Source organism: Catharus ustulatus, chromosome 11 (genome assembly GCF_009819885.2).
Source record: "Catharus ustulatus isolate bCatUst1 chromosome 11, bCatUst1.pri.v2, whole genome shotgun sequence".
NCBI lineage: Eukaryota > Metazoa > Chordata > Aves > Passeriformes > Turdidae > Catharus > Catharus ustulatus.
In genome coordinates, this window is record NC_046231.1 from 22,273,895 (window position 1) to 22,301,148 (window position 27,254).

Here is a 27,254-nt window from a genome sequence, read left to right on the forward strand (position 1 = left end):
GCGTGCGCGGGCGCTGGGGGCGGCTTTGTGCGAGCGCCGCGGCCCTGGAGGCTCCGCCGTCCCGGAGGCTCCGCCGTCCCGGAGGTTCGGTTGCCGCTGCCCGTCCTGGCGAGGAGCAGCGGCCCCGGTGTCCTGGCGGGTAGGGAGGCCCTGCAGGGATTGCAGCCGGGGTGGCGGAAGGTGCGCCCGAGCGCGGCGGCAGCGCCCCAGGAGCGTGGGCTGTCTCGGGTCTCTTGGCAAGGCGGAGGCCTCGAAGGGCTACGGGTTGTGTCAGGCGCCTCAGGTGAGCTGCAGAAACCGCACCGGCACGGCGGCGTGGTGCATGCAGTTGATTACTGCATAGTGGGAGCCTTGGGAACTCAGCAGCCCCACCTGCTGCTGTACTTAACGATTTTAGCATTGTTTTTTTATATCTTGTTATTTGGAAAAAGTTATTTCCTGTAAGTAGCTTTGAAAGGGATGATGCAGTTAAGTCCTTGTTATTGAAAGGTCATGCAGAACAAGATAGCAGGGTTTGAAGAGCTGGGGATTGTTATTCAAGTGTTGTGATGGAATCCAATTCTGTGTAGAACCTGCACTTGAATCGAGAGCCATGTGGTCAGCTGATGAAATCGCTGGGTTATGTTACCTGCATTATAGGACCAGACTTCCTAAGCAGGGGAAACCAGATCCAAACAGGGAATGGACTTCCCTGGCAGCTGTTGTCAAAGTGGAATCTGGAGCCCAGAGAGAGGCTCTTGATAGTCCAGGAAACTTGCAGGGTAAGAGTGAGTTCTGGGGATACGGGAGGGAGGGAAGGGAGGGGTAGAGAAGGTTCTTGATGCTTTCCTTTTATTTCCTTTTTTAAAGATACCTTAAAAAAAAAAAAAAACCCACACACACACTGCTTCCTATTCCGTTTCAGTCTCCACCCAAATTCTTAACTCTTTATGATTGTAAACTTTGCGATTGTTGTGGTTCACCAACTTCTGTCTGGAAAGAGGTGATTTTAGTGAAATGCTGTTCATCCCAGACTGTAAGCAAGACAGTGAAAGCCTTCATTTGGCTGTTCAGTATGTGGTGAAAGTATATGCAGGATCTGAATTCCCAATATAAACTCTTGAAAAAAGGTATTTGATTGATAGAATCCTAGAAAGGTTTGCTCTCCTATAACAGGTTAGGTTACTACATTTTACCTTTCTGTTAGTTCACCATTTTCTTCTTTTCCCTTAGTGGCACTCAGTGTTGTCAGGAAGATTGTATCCCATATTTATTATTTCTTATGTGCCTGAGGAATGCTATGGCAGTGTCTGCTGTGCACTGTCTAGCATAACAAGCCTGTATTAGCATCCCTCCTATGCTGTCACAGACTTCTCCTAGCACTGGTGTTTCTGCCTGCTGTATTCTGTTCTCGATCGGATACTGTTTGCTTTCTGTAATTGCGTGGTCTGCCTCTCAGTACATTCAGTTAATGTTGTTTCTTTTTCAGTAACTAAGGAAGTTGTTGCTATGGGAACTGGAACAAAATGTATTGGCCAAAACAAAATGCGAGAAACTGGTAAGTATGGTGTGAAATTCAAGAACAGATTACCTATGCTACCTTCTTTCTTGCTGATATCATAGAATCAGGGAAAATGTCCAAGGGATTCTGTTCAGACTGTTCTGGATTGAAGCCAGAAGTGTAAGGCAGACCTTCCTTCATCAATGAGAGAGGAGCTTAGGGAGCCACAATGGCTGCCAGGAAGGTGTGCTGCACTTGCTGCCTCAAAGGTGAATTAAGTTTTTATATCTGGAAATGTGTACTTTAGGCCCTGAGTCTGCATATTCAAAGACTTCATAACTAAGAGCAAAACAAAACATAAACAAAATAATTGTGCTTTGGTTACCTGTTGCAGTCTCGTTTGTTGGGGTCTGATGCAAGAGGTACCACTGCTGGTACTAACAGGGTTTTTCTTCCTTACTGCATATTACTGCTAGATAGTTTTAAGTGTTGCACAATAAATGTATGGGATAGATACACGGTTTCTCACAACTACTGTTTCTTACTGTGTATTGTAGGAGACTTTCCTTGCTCTCTGTGTCCATTTTTTAATTCATGATGTATCTGTCTCCTCTGCTAGGACAGGGAAGAAACCATAGTAATGATGAATGCTGAGAAGTGGCTAAGGGGGGAGAGTGTTTATGCTACATAGGTACAGGGCTTTCTACCCTCTTTAGACTTCAAAGGGGGACTAGACTGAGATATGAGAAAGGGTTTTGCCTGTATCTGGTTTAGGCTACTTCATGTTCTCTATAATGTCCTTAATTTTGAAATTAATTAGTGGAGCAAAAGAGAAAAAACTAGATTCTGTATCTTAAATTTTTTTTTAATGTTTCTTGTGATTTGGCCATCTCAGAAGAGTTTTAATACAATTTTCTGACTGATTTAGGAGAACTGATTACACTGTTCTACCATTTACAGTCTAGATCTTAAGGGTCTAAGTAGAAAATTGTCTAGGAAAAAGTAACACTAGTTTGTTTTGCTGTTGTCTTCAGTGATCTCAAATTTAGAAAATATTCTCCTCTTATAATGACATTTTAAACCTGATGGTAGGTCATGTTAATGGTTGTTTGCTAAACACTTGTAAACTTTTAAAAGTGTGAAAGAGGATTTCTATCACTTGACCTTTTACTCCTGAAATAAAAGATGATCTACAGCTTCTGTTCCTTTACGTAGCATAACAGGCAGATACTGTAGGAAAGCTGAAGATGAGATGTGCAAACTTAGTAAATACCAGAATCATTTGCAGGAAAAATAGTTGAAACTGTAGGACGTAGTTTAAAAAAAAACATAAACCAAAAGCTTAACAAACACTTGAAATTTTCTGGCAGAATGTGTTCTGAGAATATCGAGATTGACCCTTGAAAACAAAAGCCAGGAAGATTCTGAAGGATGGTAGTGTTTATTCAACTCAAAGGGTTTCCAGTATTAGATGAGTTAAAATTTGATATTCTAACAATTTGATATTCTCTGACTTGCTGCAGACTGAGTACTTTTATTCTTCCTTTGTGTGGGCTGTTGACCTCCTTTTGTGGTGCTTGCAAGTTTGAATATCTTGCAGTACTCTAAAACCAATGGTAAACCTTCAGATACCAACAAATATGGAGAACTGTCCTGTGAAGAACTCTATTTGTTTGTCTTTTTTTTAGTAATGATTTAGTATTTACATGTGGGTTTTGCTCTAGGAGACATTCTGAATGACAGCCATGCTGAAGTTGTGGCCAAGAGGAGCTTCCAGAGGTGAGGCATGAATGAAGTTTTAGTCAATGCTGTAACAGTGCTATTACTCAGTGCTGCCTGAGGTTGTTGTGACACAAATCATTTTGACCCATTGCTGAAATACCCCAATTTTGTAGCTTCAGATATGAGAATGTAGTGAAAGACTGCATTACTTCTGTGTGGGCAACACTCTCTTTCCTGTTGTCAGCAGGGTTTTAGCCTGATTTTTATACTTCTAGGTAGTGTTAAGGCCTTTTCACAAAAGCTTGTTTTTGACTTGTTCTTGTGAAGCCTTTGTATAAAGAATTAGGATCTGATTCCATGTGACATCAATGCAGATCTGATGACTATTATTCAAGGACAGAATTTTTGCTCTTTCCCACTTCAGTCCTCTTGTTTACATGGGATAAACTGGTTCAGGGAACCGAACCAGGAGAACAGTAATTCTGCAGAAATGAGTATATTTCTTGCAATTTGGTGCCACTAAATTGAGTCTTGTAGAATCAGATGAGTTGATAAAAACACACACAGTGGGAGGAGAGGACCTTATCTATACAGTCCGAAATGGTTAACATTAACTCCTCTGAATCCAGCTCTTTGAGGTCTGTTATTAAAGTTCCAATTATGTGTTCATATTTATTATGTTGGATGCCATCTCTCTGCAAAAGCATAAGTGATTGGCTCCTGATAGACTCCCATCAGGAAAGAACAGGCACTAGAGGGCATGTAAGTTTGTTGTTTTGTCATGCATCAAAAGCAAAGTCAATGTTTCATGAAAATTTTCTGCCTAACAGGTATCTTCTCCATCAGTTGTGGCTTGCAGCTTCCCATCAGCAATGTATCTTTAGTCCAGGAACTGAAACTGGGAAATGGAAGCTCAAACCAAATATCATATTTATTTTCTTCTCTAGTCATACCCCATGTGAGTATGCTGGAGTGAACCAGGTACATTGCTCCCACTTGTAGAATCTTTTCTGCCCCTCGCCTTTCTTTAGTCTCTCTTTGGTCTGGACTGAGGGTGAGGCAGTAATTCACGTTACTGATACATGCCTGAAGATGTACTTGACTTGTCCTCCACAGATAGATTTGACATTTTATCTCACTGGATGTCTGATGTACTGCTTATCATACAGTGGAATGTTTCACTTTAAACAATAACAGCTATTTTTTCCTTCCCTAAAAATCACATACTTGTCAGAGGTCTGCCATATTGCCTAGTTGCTTTGCTTGAACCATTATGTCCTTGGATTAGAATTTTAATTAAAAATTACTAACATTTACCACCATTTCTAAAACCAACCAAACGAAAGATACCCCACACCCAACCAACAACCACCTCCAAACTCATGAAGCAAACAAAGAAAAAAACCCCAAACGAACACCAAAAACCCCCAAACCAATAAGCAAACAAAAAACCCAAAACCAAGCAAAAAATAAAAACAAGGGCGAAAAGCCAACACCAACTCACACAAAACCCCCCAACAAACCAAAACCACACTCCTGAAAAACAGGAAAAAAAAGCCCCATGCATGAAGCATCACTAACTCCCCAACACAAAACTTCTTAGGGAATATAATGAAACTTCTGTCATGGAAAACATTCTTCGTGTGCTTAAAAAATCCAGCACCTCAAAGATGATCGTTGACAGAATGAAGGAATGTGGCCTCATAGTCTACCAACTTATCGGGCATCTTGATGTTATCATGCTCTCTCACTGGTGTGTGCCTCAACTGCTAGTCTGTTACAGAGCAAAGGAGTTTTAAGAACTCTCTAAATATGCCTCATCAGGACTTCATAGCGCAAGTTAGAGAATATGCAATATTCTTTTTCTTAATTTCTATTCTCAAATGCGCTAATGATGTCTTCAAATTCAATAGTGAGAATAATTTTATTACTTTCTTTTTCTCACATTGTGAGAGATTTCTCACATAAATCAGTAGGCCTGTCAGGCTTGCTTTACTTTGAACTGAGCTTCAGAATTTTGAGCTTGTTTCAGTGATACAGGTGTAAGTTTTCACCCCTACTTGACAAATTATTCTTTCATTATTCTTTTGAGGTTCATATTGTTTGGTTAGATCAGGCTGGTTTTCCTGCGAGTCTTCAGCACTGCTTGTAGTCTGTCAAATGCCTTTGTTACCTTTTGCTTTATAGTTCATAAATTTTGCTGTCTTGATTATTTCTTACACAGAATGCAGAAGTTGAAATGAAGCATATATTAGCTCACATTTCAGTGAGATTCAATTCAGTGTTGCACAGGACAACATTGTTTCAAAAATGCTTTCTCATAGTTAAGTTTTTCTGAGTGCAGATCTGTGAAAACTGCTAGTAGTTGTAGTATTACTGGTATGATATATTCCAGTCACAAGATATTCTTTTGGCCAATTTTATGTTTTTTCTTTTTTTGTAGGTGGAGATGCTTCTATTTTTCCAATCAGTGAACCAGAGAACCAGCTTTCTAAGCCAGTTAGTGGAGGTCATGAAGCTGGACAATCAACTGAATGTAGAAGTAGCCATAATCACTTGTGTTCAGAAGATAAAAGGAAATCAGAGAAGATGGCAAGTAATCATATAATCAAGAGAATGAAAACTGATGATGGTGGTTGTTTTTCCATAATCACTGAAGACCTGGCTGTTCAGCATGAATCTGTGAAACGAGAAGACAACACAAATCAAAAGAGCTGTGAATGTTCTGCAGAGATGCAAACAGCTGATAAGGATACTGACTTAGTGAGACCACAGGTAGTAGATGTTCATAGAACTGGAGCAAAATGTGTGCCTGGAGAACTGGATGATGCCCGAATACCTGGGCTGGGGTACCACTGTGTGGGATTATTACGAGTGAAACCAGGTCGAGGAGACAGAACATGCTCTATGTCTTGCAGTGATAAACTGGCTCGCTGGAATGTGCTAGGGTGTCAAGGAGCTCTTCTGATGCATTTTCTGCAGTATCCAGTGTATCTGTCAGCAGTTATAGTGGGGAAGTGTCCATATAGTCAAGAAGCTATGCGGAGAGCAGTTATTGAAAGGTAAGTATTCTCCTCAGATGATGTAAGCTATGGAGGACAATGCATGTCATACAAATATTATAACTTTAGTAGGCTTTTGATAATGTGTCTTGTGAGATCCTGATAGAGAATCTGTTAAAGTGTGAGCTGGATGAGCAGACACATGGATTGAAAACTGAGTGACTGGGACCAGAAGATAGTGATCATTGCGCTAAGCCTAGTTAAAGGTGTAAGTAGCCATGTATCCCAGGGATCAATACTAGGTCCAAACTTATTTTCTATCTCCATTGATCGGTCATTTGGATGATGGTGCAGACTGTGTGCCCAGACAGTTTGCTGAAGACTCAGGACTGAGAAGCGGCTGATCACCACATTGTGTTGCCATCCAGAGTGACCTCAGCAAACTGGAGAAAAGTAGGAACTTCATGAAATTCAGCAAGGGGAAGTGAAAACCTGCACCTGGGAAAGAACAGTCCCATGCACCGATATATGCCCAGTTAGAAAGCAGCTTCAAAGAAGAGGACTAGGGATTCCTGCTAGACATGAAGTTGAAAATGAGTCAGTGGTGTGCTCTAGCAACAAAGAAGGCTAATGGTGTCCTGGGCCACTTTAGGCAAAGTATCACAGTGGGTCGAGGGAGATGATTCTTCCCCTGGATTGATGCTGGTGAGGTCACATCTGAAGGGCTGTGTCTAGTGCTGGGCCTCTCAGTACAAGAGGGACGTGGACATACTGGAGAGAGGCCAGCACAGGGCTTCAAAAATGGGTAATGGATTTTTTAGCATCTCTCATATGAGGAGAGCTGGGGCTAACTCAGCCTGGAGAAGGCTTGTGGACATCTTATCAATTTGTATGCACACCTGAAGGGAGGTGGCAGAGAAAATGGAGCCAGGCTGTTGGCAGTGTTGCTGGTGATAGGACAAGATGCAGTGGGCACAAACTGAAGCACAGGAGGTTCCCTTGGAACATCAGGAAACACTTGTTTACTGTGAGGGTGATGGAGCACTGGCAGAGGTTGCCCTGAGAGGTTGTGGAGTCTCCCATCTTTGAGTTACTCAAGTGATCTGGACACTGTCCTGAACGGGTGACTGTAGGTTGCCCAGCTTGGAGGAGGAGTGGTTGGACTAGATGACCTACAAGAGGTCCCCTCCCTGCTCAGTTGTTCTCTGAGTTACTGAGATAGTTCAGGACACATAGTATGTGATAGCTTGTACTGGTCAACTGGAAGAAGACAGTTGTGTTACACTGGAGAGGCAAAGCTTATATGCATTTTCTTGGTGGTAAAAATTCGTCTGCTTCTTTAATCTCAGTTACATCCAAGATCTGATCTTTCTCACTGCTGTGAGTAGTAGAGCTTTCATAACACAACCTGTCACCTCAGGGAGATCGATGTGAGAGATGAAGTGCACTGCCACAAAATGAAGAAAGTTACCTGTTCTGCACTGGCCTTTCTCCTCAGATTCTTCAGCTGATGGAAACTATCCCAGCAACAAGGATAGGAAATGGATATTTTTCTTACTTGGGAGGCTAAATCAGTAGAGTAGAGCAGTAGAGAAGAATAAGTAGATTTGGACAATGAAGGGAAGAAGGAGGGCAAGAAAAAAAACTGGGGAACTGAGCCATTCTTTTTAAGTGGCAGTTACTAGACCAGTTCATATGAAAGGTTTGACTTTGCTTAGAACTCCTTTTCTCTATACTCCTGCATCCTTCTAGTATGATTATAAAAGAGGTCATAAGTCTGTTAACGGAGAAACTCTAGTGACATACCCGATGGAGCTTTCTGTAAAATCTTTTCCCCATTCTGAAACATGTTACAAGAATTTCCTAGCCTTGTTAGTTAGGACTAACTAGTGCAGTCAGGCACTTTTTTAGACTATTGGATCTGACAATATGAATCTCTTGCTCTATAATTCCTGCTCTGTGTAAATATTGTAGTGATTAAGCACAAGCTGCTTTTTTCCTCATATGACCCTAATGTCATTCAGTATGTAGTGGTAATTTAAGGTAACAAAGATAAGATTATAGATGGAACTGTAAGTATATTTTGTATGGTTTTAGGCTTTGATTATTAACCCTTAGGCACATAAAACAATTCCTGATGTGTAATGCAGTTGACTATGTAAATACTTCATGATTTTTATTTTTTTGTGATAACAGAAGTGTATTGCCGTTTTTGTCCTGCATACTTAATTGATTACAAGAGCTTGTAACTTAGACATTTAAAAAAAACAGTTCATCATAGGGGTTTTTTTTTTAGGGTGGACAAGGTCCTAATAAACTAATGTGACTTTGGGGTTTTATTTAATAAATATTTTTCTGAAGGGAAAAATGCCTCTAAACCTCCTTGTCTCACCTATATAACTCATGTTCAGTTCAGTCCTAATGTAAAAGAAATGTATTTTAGATGATGAATGGAAATTGTGCAAAATGATCTTGTTTGGGAAGAACATACTGAAAATCACTTGCGTTTTTCCTGTGTTTTAACTTTAGGTGTCAGCACATCTCATCTTTACCAGATGGTTTTCTCACACAGGAGGTTAAGCTACTGCAATCTGAACTTCAATTTGAACATAGCCGTCAGGCAGTTCAGGGAGTTCAATCTAACAGCAAAACAAAACTTGTTCCTTGTAGTGCAGGTGAGTTAATTTGGGCTAGTTGCATGACTGTGTGCAAAAGTCCAAATAGAAATGAGATGGGTTTGGTTGTTTGGAATGGAACATCATTCCTTGCCAGTATACTAACAGCAAAGTATGAAAAGCAAGAAATTAATTTCAGGCCATGACTTAATTGTTAATAATATTTGTCTCAGCCTCTAGTTTCCAGTAGGGAGTTTTCAGACCAAATAAACACTTGGTTGATGTCATTAAGAATTTATAACCTAAACATAGGCAGAAAATAACCAGGGGAAACGAAAGTTGAGTACAAGAAGAAAACTAAAGACTTCTTGTTTCAGCTAGTTTTGTATTCGCCTTGGTAATGAACAAAAGACTTGCTGAGTTATGTTTGTAATTGCCCCAAAAATCTGTGAAGGAAGAAAGAATACAAAGTAGTATAGTGCAAAAGTTGTATTGATAGATATTATGGACATGGCATTTTTTGTCATGATGATGAATGAATGCCTAAATTTCAATGTGATTTAGCAACATGGTCTCATTTGGAAAAGAAACAAAACCAGGAACTGCCACTCTATGTATATGGCTAAGCAGTCTTTTTAACTTGGACGTGCCTGCCTTCTGCTGTTGAATACTTCTCTGTCTGAACCAGAACACGGTATATTTTTTTAGCCAGGTGGTTTCTTTTCTTGAAGAAATAAAAATCAGAATGAACTCTAAATTTGGGGCTGTTACAAAGAGTATTACAAGATGCTTGATAGAAACAGTTCAGCTGTTATTTTAAGAAAATATCTGTTCTGCTTAGTGCTTTGAAGTTTGAGGTATTTATGAAAAAGTGAAAGAATGGAAAATGTTTTAATTTTTAAGTAACTCTGTATTTGCTTGTCAGAAACTGACATCCTCTAACCAGGAGATTTTCAGGTATTTCACATGCGGAGGATTTAATACCAGTCATATGTATCTAATGTTATTTCATGTTACACAGGATTGTAATTTAGTAGTGATACAGCATTGTACTTGAAACACTGTGTAAATACAAAAGGCACTTAAAAGAATACAACAATTGCAGCATACAGCTGAATTGTAATACAAGGGTGAGTAATATAAGCAGTCTTTGAGCATCTTGATTAACAAAATGGTCTTTAGAGTGAATGCACGTGCAACTGTTTTGCCTGTTAGGAACACAGAGGAGAGGAAGAATTTAGGAAACAGAAACTGTCTCATGGTAGTAGAACCTGAGAAGAACCTGCTCTTATGCTACAGAGGGACAGATTGGACTTGTCAGTTGATACGCTGCTGATGCTTTGCTTATTACTTAGAAATTGTAAGGTATTGTATGCAGAGTTTTAGCATTAAGAAGTTTACTGTCTGAGATGATTATAAACTTCTCGGACTTGGGGTAGAGTTTAAGGCTGTTGGCTTTTGCTATCTCTTTCAACAAATCATTATTTGACTACTAGCCAATAATGTTTTTCAAGTGAAGTCTACAAATATTTGGTGTACGTCAGTTATCAAACATGAAACTACTTAGAGTACACAATAAAATAATAGCAGACAATAAAATGAGAAGGAAAACATGGAGTGATCGGTGCAAATAGTTTAGGGCAGTATTTCACAGCCTGATGTGAAAATAAGCCATCTGAATTGGAAATTTCTTTGTGCTTTGTCCAGACAGGATGCACAAAAGAAAGTAGAATCCCCTTAAGAAACTGAGAATTACAAAGCTGAAGACCAGATATGTAGAGGCATGTATTGTTAAATGATCTAGTTGAGATGAAAGCTGTGTGGGGGTGTGTGCATGTGTTTCCATTTTTTAAAATTAAACATTCTTTTAGATACTGGAATTCTGGCCCTAGAAAACCATGGTTCTCTTTCTGGTTTGAATTGTTTTGGGAAGCAGCATATGAACAAATAGAATGAAAGGAACTGTTAGGTTCTGCTTTTGTAAGAGCATCTCCCTTGCTCATAACAATTTCTTCTACAGCTATCAGTTGGAGTGCAGTCCCTGAACAACCTCTGGATGTCACCTCAGACGGCTTCCGCCAGGGAACAACAAAGAAGAGGATTGGGAGCCATCAGAGCAGGTGTGAGAGTGTTGTAATACCTATGTTTTATTTGTTAGCTTACATGCCTTCGTCAGCTCATGTGATGTTGTCAGAGCAGGAGGAAATCTAGAGAGTGGTGAAGTGGAGAGGTAGAGAGCAGGGGAAGAGTCACTGTATAAGGGAGAGGGCAATAGGAATAATGAAAGTTAAATGAGAACTAACAAGTTTATCCTGTTTCTTTGTCGCTGTTGAAAACATTGTAGGTAATGGTGGTGAGGGACTGTGATCAGTTTTTATTAAAAGGATATTTACTGTTGAAGGAAACAGAATGTTTGCTTTGTATTTTTTTTTTGATTGATGACTGTGAAGGAAATGTGTGCATTGCATGTTCTCTTTCTGGAGATTTCTTTTTTTTTTAAATAGTTAAACCAGCTGTCCTGGATGTATGATCATTAAAAGTCTAGCTTTGAAGCATGGCTTTTTGCCTTAAAGTACGAAACTGTGCTGACATTATGGCAGCACAGTCTTAACTGGAACATGTCACCTTTCCAACTGTCATCTTGGCATTGTGCTCTTTAAGAAATCCTTTATCAACAATCACAGTTTAAAGAAATAGTTACATATTTTTCTTGAGGTTGAGAGGAATTACTCATAAGCATCTGCAGACGGATTTCTCCATCTGTGTTATCTTCATTTTAGGTGAGGTGGCCAAAATTATCATTGTTCTGGGGAAATTCAACTTGAGGATTGGGGTTTGTGTTTCAGCTGTTGCCTGATTATACTACCAATTTATCAATGGTTATAGTGTTCATATTTTCCAGACTTCTTGGGATGATAATGACAATCCTGACAAGAGGTGAATAGCATAAGTACAGCTTAGATAATTCTTGTGGAGAATTTATTCATATGCCTGCAAGTTGCACATTCTGAGCTTGTTGAAGTTAGGCCTGATTTGACTGAAGTTTGTCTTATATATCCTAGTATTTCCAAGTTTTCAGTGGAAAGAAGAGGACCAGGAACTTTGTGGTTTGTGACCACTATTGTTGTCTGGGGTATTGCTAACATAGGTGACTTAGTGCATCTTTTAAGACAGGTTCCCTGTGCACTGTAGAATATTTATTTTCAGTATGCAGTATCTAAGTATTCCAGAAGATATGTGAAATATCAAACAAACCAGCTAACCCCTTTTTCTCAGTAGACTTAAATTTGTCACATAGCATTTGTGCGTCTGTTCTAAAACTTGAGAGTCATCTGCTAGCTGACAGCACAGAAGTGTAAGAACTCAATTATCGTTGAAAGATCTTCTTCTCAACATGTGCTTGAAATTCACTAAAACTTTCAAAAGTTATTAGAGCCTACAGGACTGTGTGATTACAAACATTTCGTTTCCTTAGGAAATCAGGATTAAAAACAGTGTCAACGAACAAATGAACTGTTTATGCTTTTGAAGTAAACAGTCACAAAAGGAACTTTTATAATGAAAATAAGGAATTTACAACCTTAGTGGGTCTGGTGGTGCTTAATAATAAACGAGACTTGTATTTCTGCATTCTTTTTCCTCTCAAGGAATCTCAGAGTGATTGCTGGGACGTGTTGTTTGAGGATTTTATTCCCTTTAAATATGCTAGATAACATTAAATACCAAGGAAGGTAAAGCTGAGTGACTAAAAGGAATTTGTAGGTAAATGTTTGGTATGTGCTTTTGTTAATGCTTAATTAACTAAACCACTAAAACTACAAGATGAAACTTTGACAGATTAACTTGAATATTAAATTTGCATGATGTCATCATCAGTGGGGTTCAACAGGGCTCTGTTTTAGGGCCAGTGCTTTTCAGCATCCTAATAAATTACTTGGATGCAGGACTCAAAGGTATAGTATGTAAGTTTGCCAGTTACAATAAATTGGGAAAAGCTGCTGACTCCCTTGAAAGAAGATAGGCCCCATAGAAAGACCTCGACAAATGACAGGGTTGGACAGTCACAAATCATATGAAGTTTAACAAAGACAAATGCCGGTTTCTGCACATGGCACAGGGTGACTCTGCATGTATGGACAGGATGGGGAATGAGAGGCTGGAAAACAGGGCCATGGAAAGGGACCTATGCGTCCTGGCTAATGGCAAGTTGTACATGAGTCAGCAGTACCCTGGCTATCAGGAGGGCCACTGACATCCTGGGGGGCATCAGTCCCAGCATTGCTGGCTAGGTGAAGGAGGCAGTTGTCCCCTCTGCTCTGCTCTGGTGTAGTCTCACCTCCTGGAGGCAGTTTTGGGCACAGAAATATAAGAAGATGAAGCTCTTAAGTGTCCAAAGAGGGGGGTCATCAGAATGATGAAGGGTCTGGAGGGGAAGCCCTACAAGGAGCAACTGAGGTAGCTTGGTTTGTTTAGCTGGGAGAAGGGGAAACCAAAGGGAGACCTCACAGCAGGCTACAACTTCCTTATGAGGTGACACTGAGGTGCAGACACTGGTCTCTGCTCTTTCATGACTACTGATAGGGCCCAGGGAATGGCTGGAGCTGTGTCAGGGGAAGTTTAGGCAGAATATTAGGAAAGGTTCTTCACCCAGAGGGTGGTCGGGTGCTGGAACAGGCTTCCCAGGGCATGGTCACAGTGGCCCAAGTTCAAGGAGCATTTGGACAATGTTCTCAGGCACGTGCTGGGATTATTGGGGTTTTCCTGAGCTAGGGGTTGGACTCGATGATCCTTGTGGAGATTCTACAATACTATGTCATTTTTTATGTTCTTAAAATACATGCTAGCAACACAGGAAGATTTTTTTTAATTCATTTTGTTTTTAGTGCTTCTGGAGAATCAGCTTGCACTTGTTGGAGAACTTAATCAGTCATTGTTAAGACAAGTGTGCAAAGATGATTAAATAGAGGAAACAGCTGGGCCACTCAAAACCAGACTACACCTTATAAACAGTGTTTCTGGTTACCATCTCTTTGGGGGAATAAAAGGGCTCAAAGCTGACATATAGGAAAGCTGGGTGTCTGTAGTATCTTCTAAAGATCTTTCAAACTTTGACTCACTTTAATTTTGATGAGCCTCTTTGTATTTAACTGATCTGCAGCTGTTGCTGAATTGTCCTTGTCACCGTTGTGAAAACATCAGCATTGTTCCAGATATTTCTGTTCCTTCTTTTGTTTGTTTTGAATAATACAAAATTTAACAGTTTTAAAAAACCTTTGGACTCCTGTGCTTGTTTGATCTGTTCTGGGACTAGTCCTTCTGGCTAAACCTTACTGCACTTGTGAAGTGATAACAGTGCAGTTTCATGCAGATAACAATGTGATATTAAAATGTTCATTGTGCAAACTGGTGAGTGCTGGCTGGGAGAATGGAGGCAATGCAGCTCTTTGTCAATATAACATTTAAAACTAAGGGAAAAAGCAGCCGGGCAGCTTGGATGGGGTAGGAAAACTTGAATGATTGACAAGTTTTTACATTCTTTGAGAAGTGAACGTAATGCTTTCTATCGAAAATGTTTAGCTGGGATGTACTGCTGTGAGCTGTAAGGTGGAGTGAGCTTATGTTTTGGGGTTTTTTTGCACCAGAATTTCTAATTTATTTTATTTTTTTTTAATATCAGATCCAAAATCTGTAAAGTGGAACTCTTCCATAAATTCCAAAAGCTGGTGGCAAGTATTTCACAAGAGGATCTACCAGACACTCTACGGTAAAGACGTTATCATTGCCTTTAGAAGAGTGAATTTATCTTAAGGAAACCAAGGAATACTGTGATGATACAGTATCTGCTCATGAATCTCATTTTAGATAAGTCCATTGTTAAACTTTGATACTTGAAAAATGTGGAAAGAGACACAAGATGAGGAAGTAGTATCTTCTTTGAAAACATGAGGTATTAGATCTGATGCCTGCAACTCTCTGCCCTTGGTGGTATTCAAACCCAGTATCCCAAAATTGCCGTGGAGTTATTGATATCTAGTTGGTGCTCAGTAATTCTATCAAATTCCATTTCTTTGATTCACAAGAAGGAAGAGTTTGAATAAAAATACCTTTTTAATTTTTTTTTTTCTTAGTCTAGGTTAAAATCAGTTTTCATCTTAGTATATGGTGGAGTAAGAGGTAGTAAGGTGAGATAGTGCTCTTTTTGCGTTTTTCTCTCATATGGTTGGTGAGAATAGATAGGGCTCTTTCTGCAATGCATATGTTGCATAAACAGAGACTTTCTGGGAAGAAAATAAAGCAGCTTTTGCCTGAGAAAGCCGTAATTGGAATTTTCCTTTATGTTATTAAAAAACAGATTTGGTTTAGCAGACTGGAGTTAATTACTTTCATTTATCATCCAATATGGCATAGCATTAGGTGCATTATGTATTTGGTGGTATGCAATAAAGTAAAGCGTGGTTTCACATGTACAGAAACAGTTCTCTTTGGCTTAGAGACTCTGGGAGATGTAGAAGGTTCCAAATCCATTGCCATGGAAGGTTTATTTTATTTTAGACTCATTTCCAGATATAATTTCACCAGTTTTAGGATGCAGTTATCCCAACTCTTGAGCTAGTTTAGCTGTTTGTAGATGCTGATGGAGATGGTGCCACAGCAGTTCACTGCTGCTACTGGCTGTTGATTCCTATTTTCTCCCTTGTATCATTAGCATGTCTCCAATCTTGTGACGTGCAATTCAACTAGGTAATGTGTCTGAAACCAATTTCCTTGTCTTCTGTGTTTTCTCTTGGATTAATTAACTTAATTGGCCAATGGAAATCTGAAACAGATAAAACCCATGCCAAGGAAGTAGGAGGCATATGTGGCTGGAAGCAGGGGAGATAGGCCATTTCAGCCTTTCATGGTACTAAGACGTAGATACAACAAACTTAGCCAAAGTAAGTGCACCCTGGATCTTTAATCCATGGATCTTACTGCTTTTGAGTTTTGTTGAATTAAAGATTGCAGTTATCTTCTGTGTCTATAGAAGTATCTTACAACCGTTTCAAAGTTTTGATGTCAACATGGACAATACTATTGCTGAGATGCTTTCAACTGATTGTATGAGTAGACTACTTCGTCCTTAAATCAGTTTGGAATATAAAATTTTTAGCCTCTTTTGGAGCCTTTTTGGATGGGAGTTTGTCCTCACTTGTTTAACCATCATGATTTCCTCAAAACAGATTGTGAACTTGTGTGTTATTGGGTAGGTGACTCATGCTGACCATGTGCTGCTTACATAAAGTCACTTCACCTCAGGGCTTTTCTAGACGATTGGCTTTGTAATTTCCTTTGACTTTTTTGTCCTCTACTGTTTTTCTGTCTGGGCTTCTCCTGACAAAGTCCAGCTGATTCACAGATGTGACGTTGTTTTTATGCTGCACGAACTCTATTTATACAGAGAAGGTGCTAGCTCACTAATCAGTTTGTGCAGCTGACTGCCTTTGAAGTCTTTTGTTTTTCCTCAACTTAAAAAGCAAAATTTAAAAGTGTCTTCATGTTGCTGTTTCCTTCATCTCCCTTTTTCCTTTCTACACAATATTCTGACGTTTTGATTTTTTTTCCCCTTGGAGTCTGAGTGAACTTCAGAGAGAAATCCTACACTCTCAAATTGTTCCTTTAAACTTCTGTGTATTTAACTGTTACCCAGTTTTGTATTTTCTTCCCATTCAAATGTATCTTTCTGTCTCTTCTTGCAAATGGTTGGCTCTAAAGCTGTGCTCTCACTCCACTTTGACCATAAGTTCCTTCCCTGACTCTTCTAATCCACTTCTGTGTCTCTTGCCTCCCATCTTTTCTGCTCCATCAAGGAAAGCTCATTCTGTAGTACTTTCAAATTTGCTGAACAGCTTGTTTTGTAGTTGTAGGGTATATTAGATCAAGGGTTATTCGTCATGTAACACTGCCTTCACTGTTGTCCACTGTCAGACTTACAAACCAGGGAATTTAAAGCTTTACATGGAACTGATTCTGATGTTCTTTTGTTGTTTTTTTGTGGGTTTTTTTAGGTTTGGTGGCTTTTTTTGTTTGGTTGGTTTGTTTTGTTTTTTGGGGTTTTTTTTGTGTGTGTGTATCTAAAACTGCTTCTCCTGCCTTTTGTGACTTTCTTACTCATTCTTCACACAGAGGATCTGTGTGGTTGCTGTTAAATTGGAACAGGTATACAGCCTACCGAGGCCAGAACTTTGCTGGGTCTTCTAAAAGGCAGATTTAACTATTTATAGTACTATAGCTTATCTAAGGTGTTAAGCATGACATTCATCAATTTGGGTTTTTTCAGGATTTAGTTTTCAGATGAGATGCTTTCAGATGAGACTGAGAAGGGGGTGGTGTTTGGCTGGCATGAGCTACTTCACCAGGAGCCAGATAGTACTGTATTATGCTGTCCCTCCTTCTTTCTTCCTTAGTGATAATTCTTATGATCTATCTTCTGTGTCTTACTTAAACTCTCACTCATCTCTGTAGGGTAGACTAACTCTAATTTTGTTTATTTATTACCTGTTACCGCCAACCTATCATACCTAATTTTCTTCTGTTGATTCCCTCTCACATGTTATCATTTTGAAATTACTGGTGCATAGATCCGTCTTTTTTTTTTTTTTTTTTTTTTTTTTTTTTCTTTTCATGTTTTCAATGCTGACTGCCAAGGGAATGGTGACACACCATTTTGGACAGTGTTATGCTGTTGCTAATCTGAATTGTTGCATAAAATCCTCTGCAGTATTGTTTGCAAATCACTTGATGGTAATGTGCAAAATGGGATGTTTTTGCATTACTGGGGTTTTTTTCCCTGCTGTTAGGAAAAAAATATGCTTTAGTCACCACCTGGGGAAGTGAAAACCTCTTGTCATACAGTCGCATCCACCATAGAGAGTCTCCAGGCGTTGCTGTTTGTACAAGGTGTGGCTGGCTGTATGGCCTTTTGTCTGAATCTAAGGGAGACTTTGTAAAATAAACCTGCCCCGACTTTCTTGCTGGGCTTATTAAATGGATGACTAATCCTCTTTTCTTTTAAATTGTAGTCAGGACCCATCACAATTTAGATTGTACTATTATTCTTCCTTTCTGCTCAGTTCACAGTATGGAGGATTCCAGTTCCAGCTCCAGTACTGATAATTGGGTTTTGTGAACGTTCCACTGGCCAGGTGGGAGAGAGTTCTAGTGGGACCCATACACGGGACTTTTGAGAGCAGCTCAGAGGTTAGTTTCACAGAGTATGATAAATGTGAAAGAGGTGGAGAAAGCAAAATGGATTGGCTGTGATAGGAGTGCAGGGCAGATTTTTTAAGAGAGAATATATCTCCCACATTCTGCAATGGCATAGACACGTTCTCCACTCTTGTACCTTGACACAAGGTGTCAAGGATAGATAATATGGTTTGCTTTGCATGTCACAGTGTTTTAGAAATAAATTTAGAGCATCATGCTGAGTGCCTCAAACTGAGCTTCTGATGGTCTGCTGTTATGGTGGAGCTGTGGGAGTTTTTTGGGGGTGATCATAGTTGCCTTTGAGCATGAAAGCCTGTTTTAGAAGTTAGTGGAGTGGTTCTCAGACCTCACAGATTAGGGTTCCTGTATTAGTTTGACTCTTCCTCTTTCTTGGTGAAGGTCATGTTGCCAATGATCTTCCCTTCATACTGGGTTTAATGTATAAACGTTGCATATCACATATGGCTGACAGATGTTTTGGCAAAGGAAGATGAAAGAGGTTGGGAATGGAATGCAAGGAAAGGAAAAAAAATCTTGATGAAATTGTCTTACAGGCACTTGTGTTCAGATACTCTAGACCTGAATTTCCCTATTTTGAAAATCATTGATATAATGTACTCAGCAGAGTGACCAGTTGTTCTGCTGAGCTTGTGGGGTATAGTTGCTACTTGAGGAAGGGAAATAACACCAAAACTGATGTGTCTCTTTTGCTTTAGGGAAAGAAAAGAGATTATTTTTTTCCTTTGTCTCATTATTCCCTGTTAGTTTTTTTGTTCTAAAAGAAAAACTGTCCAGTTCATTCTGTCCTTTTCCTTTCTAGCCAGTTTTCTAGCACCCTAAGGCTACTTTGACCCAATTCAAAGCACCCTAGCCATCTTTTCAGCTTTGCTTCAGCAGTTTTTGCTGTCATGGAAGTTTTCTGTAACCTGTGGTCACACAGTCAAACAGACATTTCTAGTGCTAGAAGAGCTGTTTTGCTTCCTTTTATAAGATTGATAATGATGTCTAGCTTTAGAGCCTGGGCGTCTACAAGTCTTTCCTAGAAGAGAATTTCACTAAATAGCGTGGAAGAGTTCATAGGAGATCATCAGGTTCTTAGATGTTTGATTTCTTTTTTCATTTTTTTATGTCTTCATGTTCAATGGGATCATAGAATTGTTTTCATTTTTGTGCATTTTCTGTCAGGGTGAAGACTCTAAAAACCTACTGGGACTACAAGGAAGCTGCATTAAATTATCAAGAAGCCTGGAGAGTGCTGCGTAGCCAAGCTCTGCTGGGTTGGGTCAAGAATGCTAAGGAATACCTGCACTTCACATGACAATCCATGGGATTATGTGAATCCCAGAATGAGCTCTGGTCCACAGCAGATACTTCTGCAGCATTAGGGCCAGAAAAAGGTGCCCTCTAATTTATGTGCTGTAAAGAGACAGGACTGAAAAAGAAAGCAATTTAGAGAATATTTTTACTGAGTTGAAGCCCCCTTTTTATTGAAATATAGAAAAGGATCATTGCTGGTTTAAAAATCTGAGCTGCATGAAACAACATGCCTCCAAAAGAAAAGAAGCAGTGATGCGCTATCCTAGTGTCTGAGGATATGATCTACCAGCCATAGTAATTGCAGTGAAAGTAATATCAACTGAAATTGAAGCAATACTATGGAAAATTTTAGTGCTACTTTTTTCTTCCACTTCTCATAATTTTGTGGTTGTTTTTCTGTTGCTGGGACAACCCTCCTGTACAGTAAGTAATACTTTCGTAACTCTGAGCTCTTCTTGTCTGTTGCCTGGAAGAATTTTCTCTGTCCCTCAGCCCCTTTGCTTCTAACTGGAAAAACTGGTTCTGTAAAGTGTCTTTTTTTTTTTTTTCCAGCCACATATATCACCACAGCAGAAGCAAAAGCACTGTAGGGAGTGTGTGTCTAATAATACCACTTATGATATCTTGTGCATCTCAATTTCTGGACTTTGCCAGATAACCTTTCAACTGCTTTGCTTCTGTAGGCAGGAAAGAAAACTCCTAAGTGATTTGGTTCAAATTGGCCAATCGTGTGTAATTACAGGGGAACATTTACCTATTTTTCAGTGTTTCGAGCACTGTGTCCATCTCCACACTCTCCTGTGGGAAATGGTCAGTTAAAAGCAGAAATGCCTCAGTCATTTATGTCAGTATTACTTGTGTTCATTAATAGCCTGGCAAAAGTGGAGATGCTTTGGGGAGTATTGAAAGTAATGTCTGGGATGTCTCTTCTAGTCTTTTGTCATTATGCTTTATTACCAGCTAACATCTGCATGGCAAGACAGTCAACATTGTGAGTAGTTGTGGGGGAAGCAGTGTGTAATCCTCCTTAAACCTTCTGTCCCAGTTACTGCCTTTTGTGAGCAATTTCAGGACTCTATAACTGCCACTGAGCACATTCCCCTTTTGTATTTTTCTGTTGTAAACCACAATTCATAAAATATTTGGACAAAGCAATGGCAGGATGAAAGAAGTGGATAATTTAGAACATGAAAATTCTTTAGTGATTTTAATTTCTTTTGTTCTTTGGTATCCTATAGTTTTGGATCTGAAAAATGGGCACAGCAGTTCTCCAAACAGCCTTTGCTGTCAACCTACTGAGCTACATACAGGACCAAACAGTACACATAACATTACAATCTGAGAATTGATAGCAGCAAATCCTTTTTACTGTACACTTAGGTTGACTTGTCAAGTAAGAGTAGTTTTCTTGTTGAAGAAATAACTTGAATTGTGTGTGTGTATGCCCATTTGCTCAAATCCAGCACTAACATGCAGTACAACACCAGTTGTACTGGTGAGGGGGAAGTAAGTTTATGCGTTTTTAGAGGGCAAGGGATTATAGAGATTAGGGACTTGCTGTAGTCATCAGAGGAAAAAAAAAGACCAGATGCCATTGCACATGGGCTACAGGGTAAACTGCTGAAGATATATGGTAACTGATCCTGTAATTGAGCGAGTAGCAGTCCAAGGGCAGAGTTCTATAGTGTACCTAAAGAGCTATCAGTAGATTTCCAAGTTCCTGAAATTTACCTTTGTTCTTCACTGAAATCTTGCAGAAACTATTAACTTACCATACCTAGTTTCCCATAGTTAATCAACAATGTCTGCAGTGAACCTGCTGGCCAGACTGGGATATTCCAATTTCCTATCCAGCTGCAATATTAAAATGGATTACGTAATACTAGTTCTGTAGTCTTGCGTCAGTTTTCAGATAAGCAGTTATATGGTTTTAGTTTTTTTAACTCTTTTCTAAAATTTGAGCCTGGCTGTTAGGATTGTTTCTTGTAAGATTTTTTGTGCATTTCTAAAATACTTGTGAACACTAGACTGCTGCTTTTCTGTTACTTGTCAGGTTTAAAAGTAGTTTTTAAGGTGCTGAACACTGATGCTAACCTCACTTCTTGGATGGAGTTGAGGACATATTTAAGCCTAGAGCAATATGCGAAGAGAGGGAAGGAGCTGAAACAGAACAGCATTTAAAAGGCTGAGAGGCTAATCCTATGGGATCTCATCCTCAACTGATGGCATTTCTGTGATGGAAAATCAGTATCTAAAGGCAGCATCTGTTTAATTCCAAAATGTCAGGAAATGCTGTTGGCAGTACCATGAAACTGCTCTAAAAATCAGACGGGAAAAATGCAGAAATAGGGAAGAACAGTGTCTGCTTTTGTAAAAGGTAGCAAACTAAATTTGGATCATTGTCAGCAGGTCTTGGGAAGAATTGCTCCTGGAAAGTAACAGTTGACAAGCCTGTATCACTCCTTTGCGCTGAGATAGCTGACACCCCAAAATACAAAGATAGGCAAGGCATGGCGAGGACAGTACAATGCAGAGACTGCCACAGGAGAGCAGAGTTAGCAGGGAGGGAAGTAGAAAGAATGAAGTGCCCACAGTGCCTGTTTAATGAGGACAAGCAAACAATTGGCAGTGGGAGCAGCAGAGCATAGGAGGGCACCAAGATTCCCACTGTATGTATAAAATGAGCACATCTGTATTACTCAGATAGGTCCTCTTAATATCAGAGTGTAATATCCAGCACTGTGCAATTAGGTCAGTTAGCTGTTTTTTCCACCCTCTCCCACACAATCCAAGGGTTTGCCTCTTTGTCTGTAAAAGGAAGTAGCTCTGAGACACGGTAGCTCTGAAGCTATTGGTTTTGAAATTTATAAAGAACTCGTTTCTTCCTGGTATCATCAGCCACATACTAAAGTTTGAGAAGCTGTACAATGTCTAGTAAGCAACAGAAGCAGCTGTGTAGCATCTAGTAAATGTGGTGAGTAACTTTCTGGTGAAAATGGAGGTAAAGAAATGACAGCACTGCCTGTTTGTGACAGGAATTTTTATTGTACTTATTTGTTAATTGAGAAAGCGGAACGTACTAGCTCAATTCAACACGATCAGCATCTTGCTCCTGGCTTTGGATAAGCTAGCAAATCCAGTGTTCCCAATACTAACTTACTGTTTTTATTTTTCTTAAACTGACATCTCAAAACAGAATAAATGTGTCTTCTTCTCTTCCTGTTTTAGTTGCCCAACTACTTTGCTTTATTATTTAATCAATTTCATCAAATGTATTCCCGCCCCCCCCCCCCCCCAAGAACTGAGGCTCTGGGAGTTCACAGCCATGAGAAAAAAATGCACAAAACCAACAAAACTTTCTTTTTATAATTTAACAGTCTAATAAAACAAGACCTAGCAATATATTAAGAAATAAATCCAGTTACAAATGCATGTATATAGAAGGAACTTCTTAGGATGTCAGAGCAGAAAATGATCAGCTATTTACAAGATACACAGCAGGATGGTACAGTAGCCAAGACCCACCATTCAGAAACCAAATGTGTTCTCTCCACTGTAGGCAACATACAGGAATCCATCCTCATCCTTTTCCTTCTCATAAAGTTGTCCCATAGTTAAGCTTGAAAGGGGAAAAAAAGAGAAATAATTTATTTGGCTCACGCAAGTTGCCCATGTTAACAGTTAGAACCTCATATAAACAAGGACTATTAAAAGCTAAAACTTATAAGTCTGCGTATAGGTTAAAATACAAAAATTATTATGTATTTTGTATTATTTTGTTAGAATTTAGTCTTTTGAAAAGAAAAAGAAACCCTAGCAATTACTTTGCTGGTCAACTGCTCCAGCCATCTGTCTGCAGCTGGCTGGAGAAGCAGACATCAGTCAGGTGTACAAATGAAGCTGCCTCAGCTCACCTTTCTCCAACTTCCCAAAACTAGGAAAAGGCTAATGAATTGAAAGATGGAGACTGGATATGAGTGACAGGGAAAACAACGATCTCATTCTGCCCAAGAGAGGAGCTGGGAAGATTTGTAGTCAGTACTTGAAATGGAAGAGAAATGGTGAGTAGTAGATAGATCACCAACCCTTGACATCCTTCACTTCTCATACAAAAGCTTATTACATAAACGCAAGCCTGTGAGATAAGCGAAGCCAAGAACAGATTGTGGTTTTGTTTATGGGTTAAGAAGTTACCATTTTTACATTAATATTGAATGATCAAAGCCGTATTTTTCTAGCTGAGATGCGACATCTCAATATGAACATGTGAGAAGAGACAATGGATCTCTCTTTCCGGCTCCTAGCAATTCTATAGTACTGTGATAAAGATGATATATAGGCAGTCTCAGTACTGTTAGAAGAAAACACATAGAAAAGGATGGTTCTCGTGGGTCCGTATTGTGTATCAGGTTACCTGGAGGAACTCTTTCTGTTACAATTAAGTATTAAGAATAATATCATATCTAAAGCATGTAACCACATACTATTTCCTTAAATGTTACTAAAGTATCTTGGGTAGAAAATTGCAGTAGCTGCTTCTGCTATTCTCTGGATGCAGCAGAAAACAATGCAACTTATTCCTATATAAATGCAATGTGAAAAACCTTTCCATTGCAATTTTTTTTTTTTAATTAAGAAAATAATTTTTAAAAACTAACCAGCAACTAGTCTGTAATAATTTTTTGGTAAACTGACAGGTTATTGGTTGTTTTTTTCAGAATAATTTATGACATTTGGTATTGAGTATTTAATGTGCAATGTTTTTTGTTATACTGAGAATCATTGCTTTTTTGACATTGATGATGTACATGTTTTTGCACTCAACCAAGTGCAAGAACATCACAACTGCAAAGCTCACCCTTTTGCCATGGAAGTAATTCACAGTATATTTTTCATTTGCCTTTCCTTACAGCCTAGCTCAAGAAATAAGACATTTATCAAACTCATGGGAAAAAAAAAACAACAAAAAACAAACAAAAAAACCCAACTTTTAGTGAGATTAAGATATGACAAACATCTCCTAAAATCACAAAATGAGCCTCGAAGAGTGGTGTTACTGACCCTCTAATATGCACAGGCTTGCTGGTGTGATTATTAATACCACGTGAATAGCCTCTCACCTGGATTGTGGGACAGTCTTGTCTACAAAGAGGAATATTGCCTTCTCAGATGGCAGTTGAATCCTCTTCCTGATGATCCACATGAACTGGGCCACGGTGATGTCAGATGGAACTAAGTACTTCCTCTTGTCAATATCAACAATCTGAGATCCTGAGACCTTCTCCACTATGACCTGTAAAGTGCAGGTGTGAAGGTCAGGCTGTTCAGGATTGGTGTGAACAGACAGCTTTGCTAGATTGCTTGCTCATACATGCTTACAATGGTGAGTGGAGAGGGTGAACAAAAAGGTTTCCTGACCACAACCAAATCAGAGATAGAGCCCCGATTTTACAGCTGCGCTGAAATCTACATTCGCATACACAACGGCTTGTTTGGCGCAGTCATGGGGTAAAAAACATGCATTATGCCTTAAAGACACTTGTGACAGGAAAGTATGCACATCACTTAACCTTTTGTACACTGATGATATGAAATTATTGCAATGTAGACCCAAAGCTGAAAATGAACCAGCAGTGTACCATGGACAAAGTAAGGCTAATAGTGTCCTGGACTGCATCAGGCAAAGGACTGGGAAGTGATCTTTCCCCTGTACTGGTACTGGTGAGGCTACCTTTGTATTCTGTTGAACTGACATTTAGAGTATTTCATCATTGCTTTGGAAATCAGAAGTTGACTACAAGAAGGAAAGATAGCAAGATGGCCACAAACAAAAACAAAAAGCAACTGGTATGGGGGAAGGATAATTAATTATTTCTTGAGAAAAAGACACTGTGCTTATTGTACTACAGACTGATTCTGGAAGGAAAAATACAGCATGTCAGGAAACAGAGTTCACCAGAGGTTCCAGGGTCTCCATTCCTTAGCTCTGCATTCCACTTGAAACATTAAGTTTGAAAATCACTTTGGACTATTAAATTGATACCAACTATTTGGTATCAGTGGTACGCAGCACAGTTCGAATCATCACAGGAAACACATACCAGTCCAGACAAAGGATTGCTGCAATTTGAGATTCAATTCCTGTATCTGTCTACACCTTGCTGTCCATTCCTGATACAGCAGCATGTCATTCTGACTCACGCTATGGGTTTCAGTGTTTCTTTTTCCCCTAAGGTTATCCCCTAAGGATATTTTTGAAATGCATAAAGGGATACTGTGGAGTATGTATGGATGTATGGTCATGAAGGATGCTACAACAGTCTATGTGTGAGGGGACAGTTAGGCAAGAGAGAACAGCAAGGATCTTACCAGCTTGCCAGACTGCAACTGGAGAAAACCTTGTGACTAGTTGCAACTGAGCAGCAGAAAAAGTCAGTGGGAATTAAGATTCTTCTCTGGGCTGTGCTAATGCAGAAATTACTTACCAAAAGGTGAGAGGCGAGAGTGGGCACTGACTGGCATGTCAGATGAGATGTGAGAAATTTTACACTCAAGCAAGTAAGTTGAGAATGTGGACATGTTGCTAGCTGTTAAATAAGGATGTGAACTTTTCAGAGACTGAAACATGGTAAAAGGGATTGTGGAGAGAAGAAGAGAGGTAATTCACTATTTAGCAGATTGATAGGTATTAATGCGGAAAGGAGGGGTCACCACTTGCATTAGCTCTTCAAACAGGGTTTGCATGGGGAAATTCACCTTGATGACTGGTTATGGGCGTGGAATACATCAGGGATAAAATCTAGCTCATTTAGCCAAGGTTTCAAGAGTCTTCATAATCTAAGGATCAGGCACAATCTCCAAGATAATGAAGGTGTTTGCTGGGATATAATTGCCATTAGTAAAAAGCAGGACCATGATATAGCATAAAAATCCCTGGAAAGTGTTTTGAAAGCTTATTTGTCAATGTGCACTGGGGCAGAGGAGGAAATGTTGGAATAGTTAGATGGGTTTGGGGCTTCTTTAAAACATCCAAGGACACAAAAAGGAAAATTAATTTACCTAGTAGAACTCATCAGAGTGGGCAGGATGGAAACAATTTATCCACCTTTGCCTCTAAGTACTGTGTTGAAGCTGGCTCGGTTACTCACCGGGACACGATCGGGGTATTTGGCTCGGATTTTTGCGGACTCGACACATCTGTGCTCTGTGAACAAAACCCGTAATTAGTCATTGCAGAGTAATAATATTGCCGGTGTCCTAGGCCGAGAGGGCAGCGCCGGCAGGGCCGTGAGCCTGTGGGGATCGCGATCATATTGCCGCCTCCCAGTGGGTCTCTAGCTTTTCGGGGAGACCGTCCCCGGGCATCGCACCACCCTCCGGCGTGGGCTGTCCGTCCGTCCGGCTGTCCGCCCACAGACAACTCGACCGCCTGGGGAAGCCGACCGCGACAGATGGCGACACGGGAGATTGAGGGCAGCGGGGCCACTACCAGGCAGCGCCTGGCCCAGACCCACCCTTACCCAGCGCGTGGTCCTCCTTGAACATCCACTTCATGGTGCAGGCGGGCGGGGAGCGAAGCCAGAGGCGGCGAGGCCCGTGTGCGGGGGGCGGGGGCTCGTGCCGGGCCTGTCGCTGTCACGGTACCTGTCACAACAACAGCCGCGGCTCGGCAGGCGGGACTTCCGGCTAGCCTGTTCCCCGGCAACCGCTTGAGCAGCCACGCTTCCGGCCAGGGATCGCGGGCGGGGCTGTGGCATTCGGGCACGAAATCACCTACCCCGTGCGAAGCCGCTCCATAGACTTCGCCGCCTCGGCAGGTATCCCCATCCCGCTGCCGGGGGCGATCTCGCTGGCAGCCCCGGGAGGCAGCGG

The 27,254-nt window shown here is 40.2% G+C and overlaps 2 protein-coding genes across 10 annotated transcripts; one reads left to right on the forward strand and one right to left on the reverse strand.

The window, feature by feature from the left end:
* Positions 1–9: 9 nt before the first annotated feature.
* On the forward strand, positions 10–22,605 carry ADAT1 (adenosine deaminase tRNA specific 1). 8 transcript variants are annotated; one of them, XR_004419008.1, is made up of 11 exons: positions 10–139; positions 570–761; positions 1,469–1,537; positions 3,205–3,259; positions 4,033–4,160; positions 5,646–6,264; positions 8,734–8,879; positions 10,840–10,939; positions 14,497–14,583; positions 17,930–18,056; positions 19,251–19,333. XR_004419008.1 is itself a non-coding variant. In XM_033069492.2 (10 exons), the coding sequence occupies exons 2-10, from the start codon at positions 593–595 to the stop codon at positions 19,381–19,383; spliced, it is 1,506 nt and encodes a 501-aa protein (XP_032925383.1). In that variant the 5' UTR covers positions 10–139; positions 570–592; the 3' UTR covers positions 19,384–22,605. The 8 variants fall into 8 exon arrangements, 6 of the variants coding, with proteins under 6 accessions (XP_032925383.1, XP_032925384.1, XP_032925388.1 ...); XM_033069492.2 differs by lacking the exon at positions 17,930–18,056 and having other exon boundaries at positions 19,251–22,605; XR_004419009.1 differs by lacking the exons at positions 14,497–14,583; positions 17,930–18,056; positions 19,251–19,333 and adding an exon at positions 10,527–10,600 and having other exon boundaries at positions 10,840–10,923.
* On the reverse strand, positions 22,408–27,254 carry GABARAPL2 (GABA type A receptor associated protein like 2). Of its 2 annotated transcripts, XM_033069501.1 has the most exons (5): positions 27,160–27,254; positions 26,903–27,026; positions 26,531–26,586; positions 24,503–24,675; positions 22,408–23,001 (listed from the first exon to the last, which is right to left on the reverse strand). In XM_033069501.1, the coding sequence occupies exons 2-5, from the start codon at positions 26,934–26,936 to the stop codon at positions 22,911–22,913; spliced, it is 354 nt and encodes a 117-aa protein (XP_032925392.1). In that variant the 5' UTR covers positions 26,937–27,026; positions 27,160–27,254; the 3' UTR covers positions 22,408–22,910. The 2 variants fall into 2 exon arrangements, with proteins under 2 accessions (XP_032925392.1, XP_032925391.1); XM_033069500.2 differs by having other exon boundaries at positions 26,903–27,235.

Excerpts from the sequence above, each read along its gene's own strand:
- ADAT1 (XM_033069492.2), top strand. The coding sequence starts at position 593 with ATGTGGTCAGCTGATGAAATCGCTGGGTTATGTTACCTGCATTATAGG. Across the intron at positions 4,161-5,645 it reads CTTCTCTAGTCATACCCCAT|GTGGAGATGCTTCTATTTTT; the intron begins GTGAGTATGCTG and ends CTTTTTTTGTAG. Across the intron at positions 14,584-19,250 it reads GATCTACCAGACACTCTACG|GGTGAAGACTCTAAAAACCT; the intron begins GTAAAGACGTTA and ends ATTTTCTGTCAG.
- GABARAPL2 (XM_033069501.1), bottom strand. The coding sequence starts at position 26,936 with ATGAAGTGGATGTTCAAGGAGGACCACGCGCTGG. Across the intron at positions 26,587-26,902 it reads CAAGGAGGACCACGCGCTGG|AGCACAGATGTGTCGAGTCC; the intron begins GTAAGGGTGGGT and ends TTTTGTTCACAG. Across the intron at positions 24,676-26,530 it reads AATACCCCGATCGTGTCCCG|GTCATAGTGGAGAAGGTCTC; the intron begins GTGAGTAACCGA and ends TGCACTTTACAG.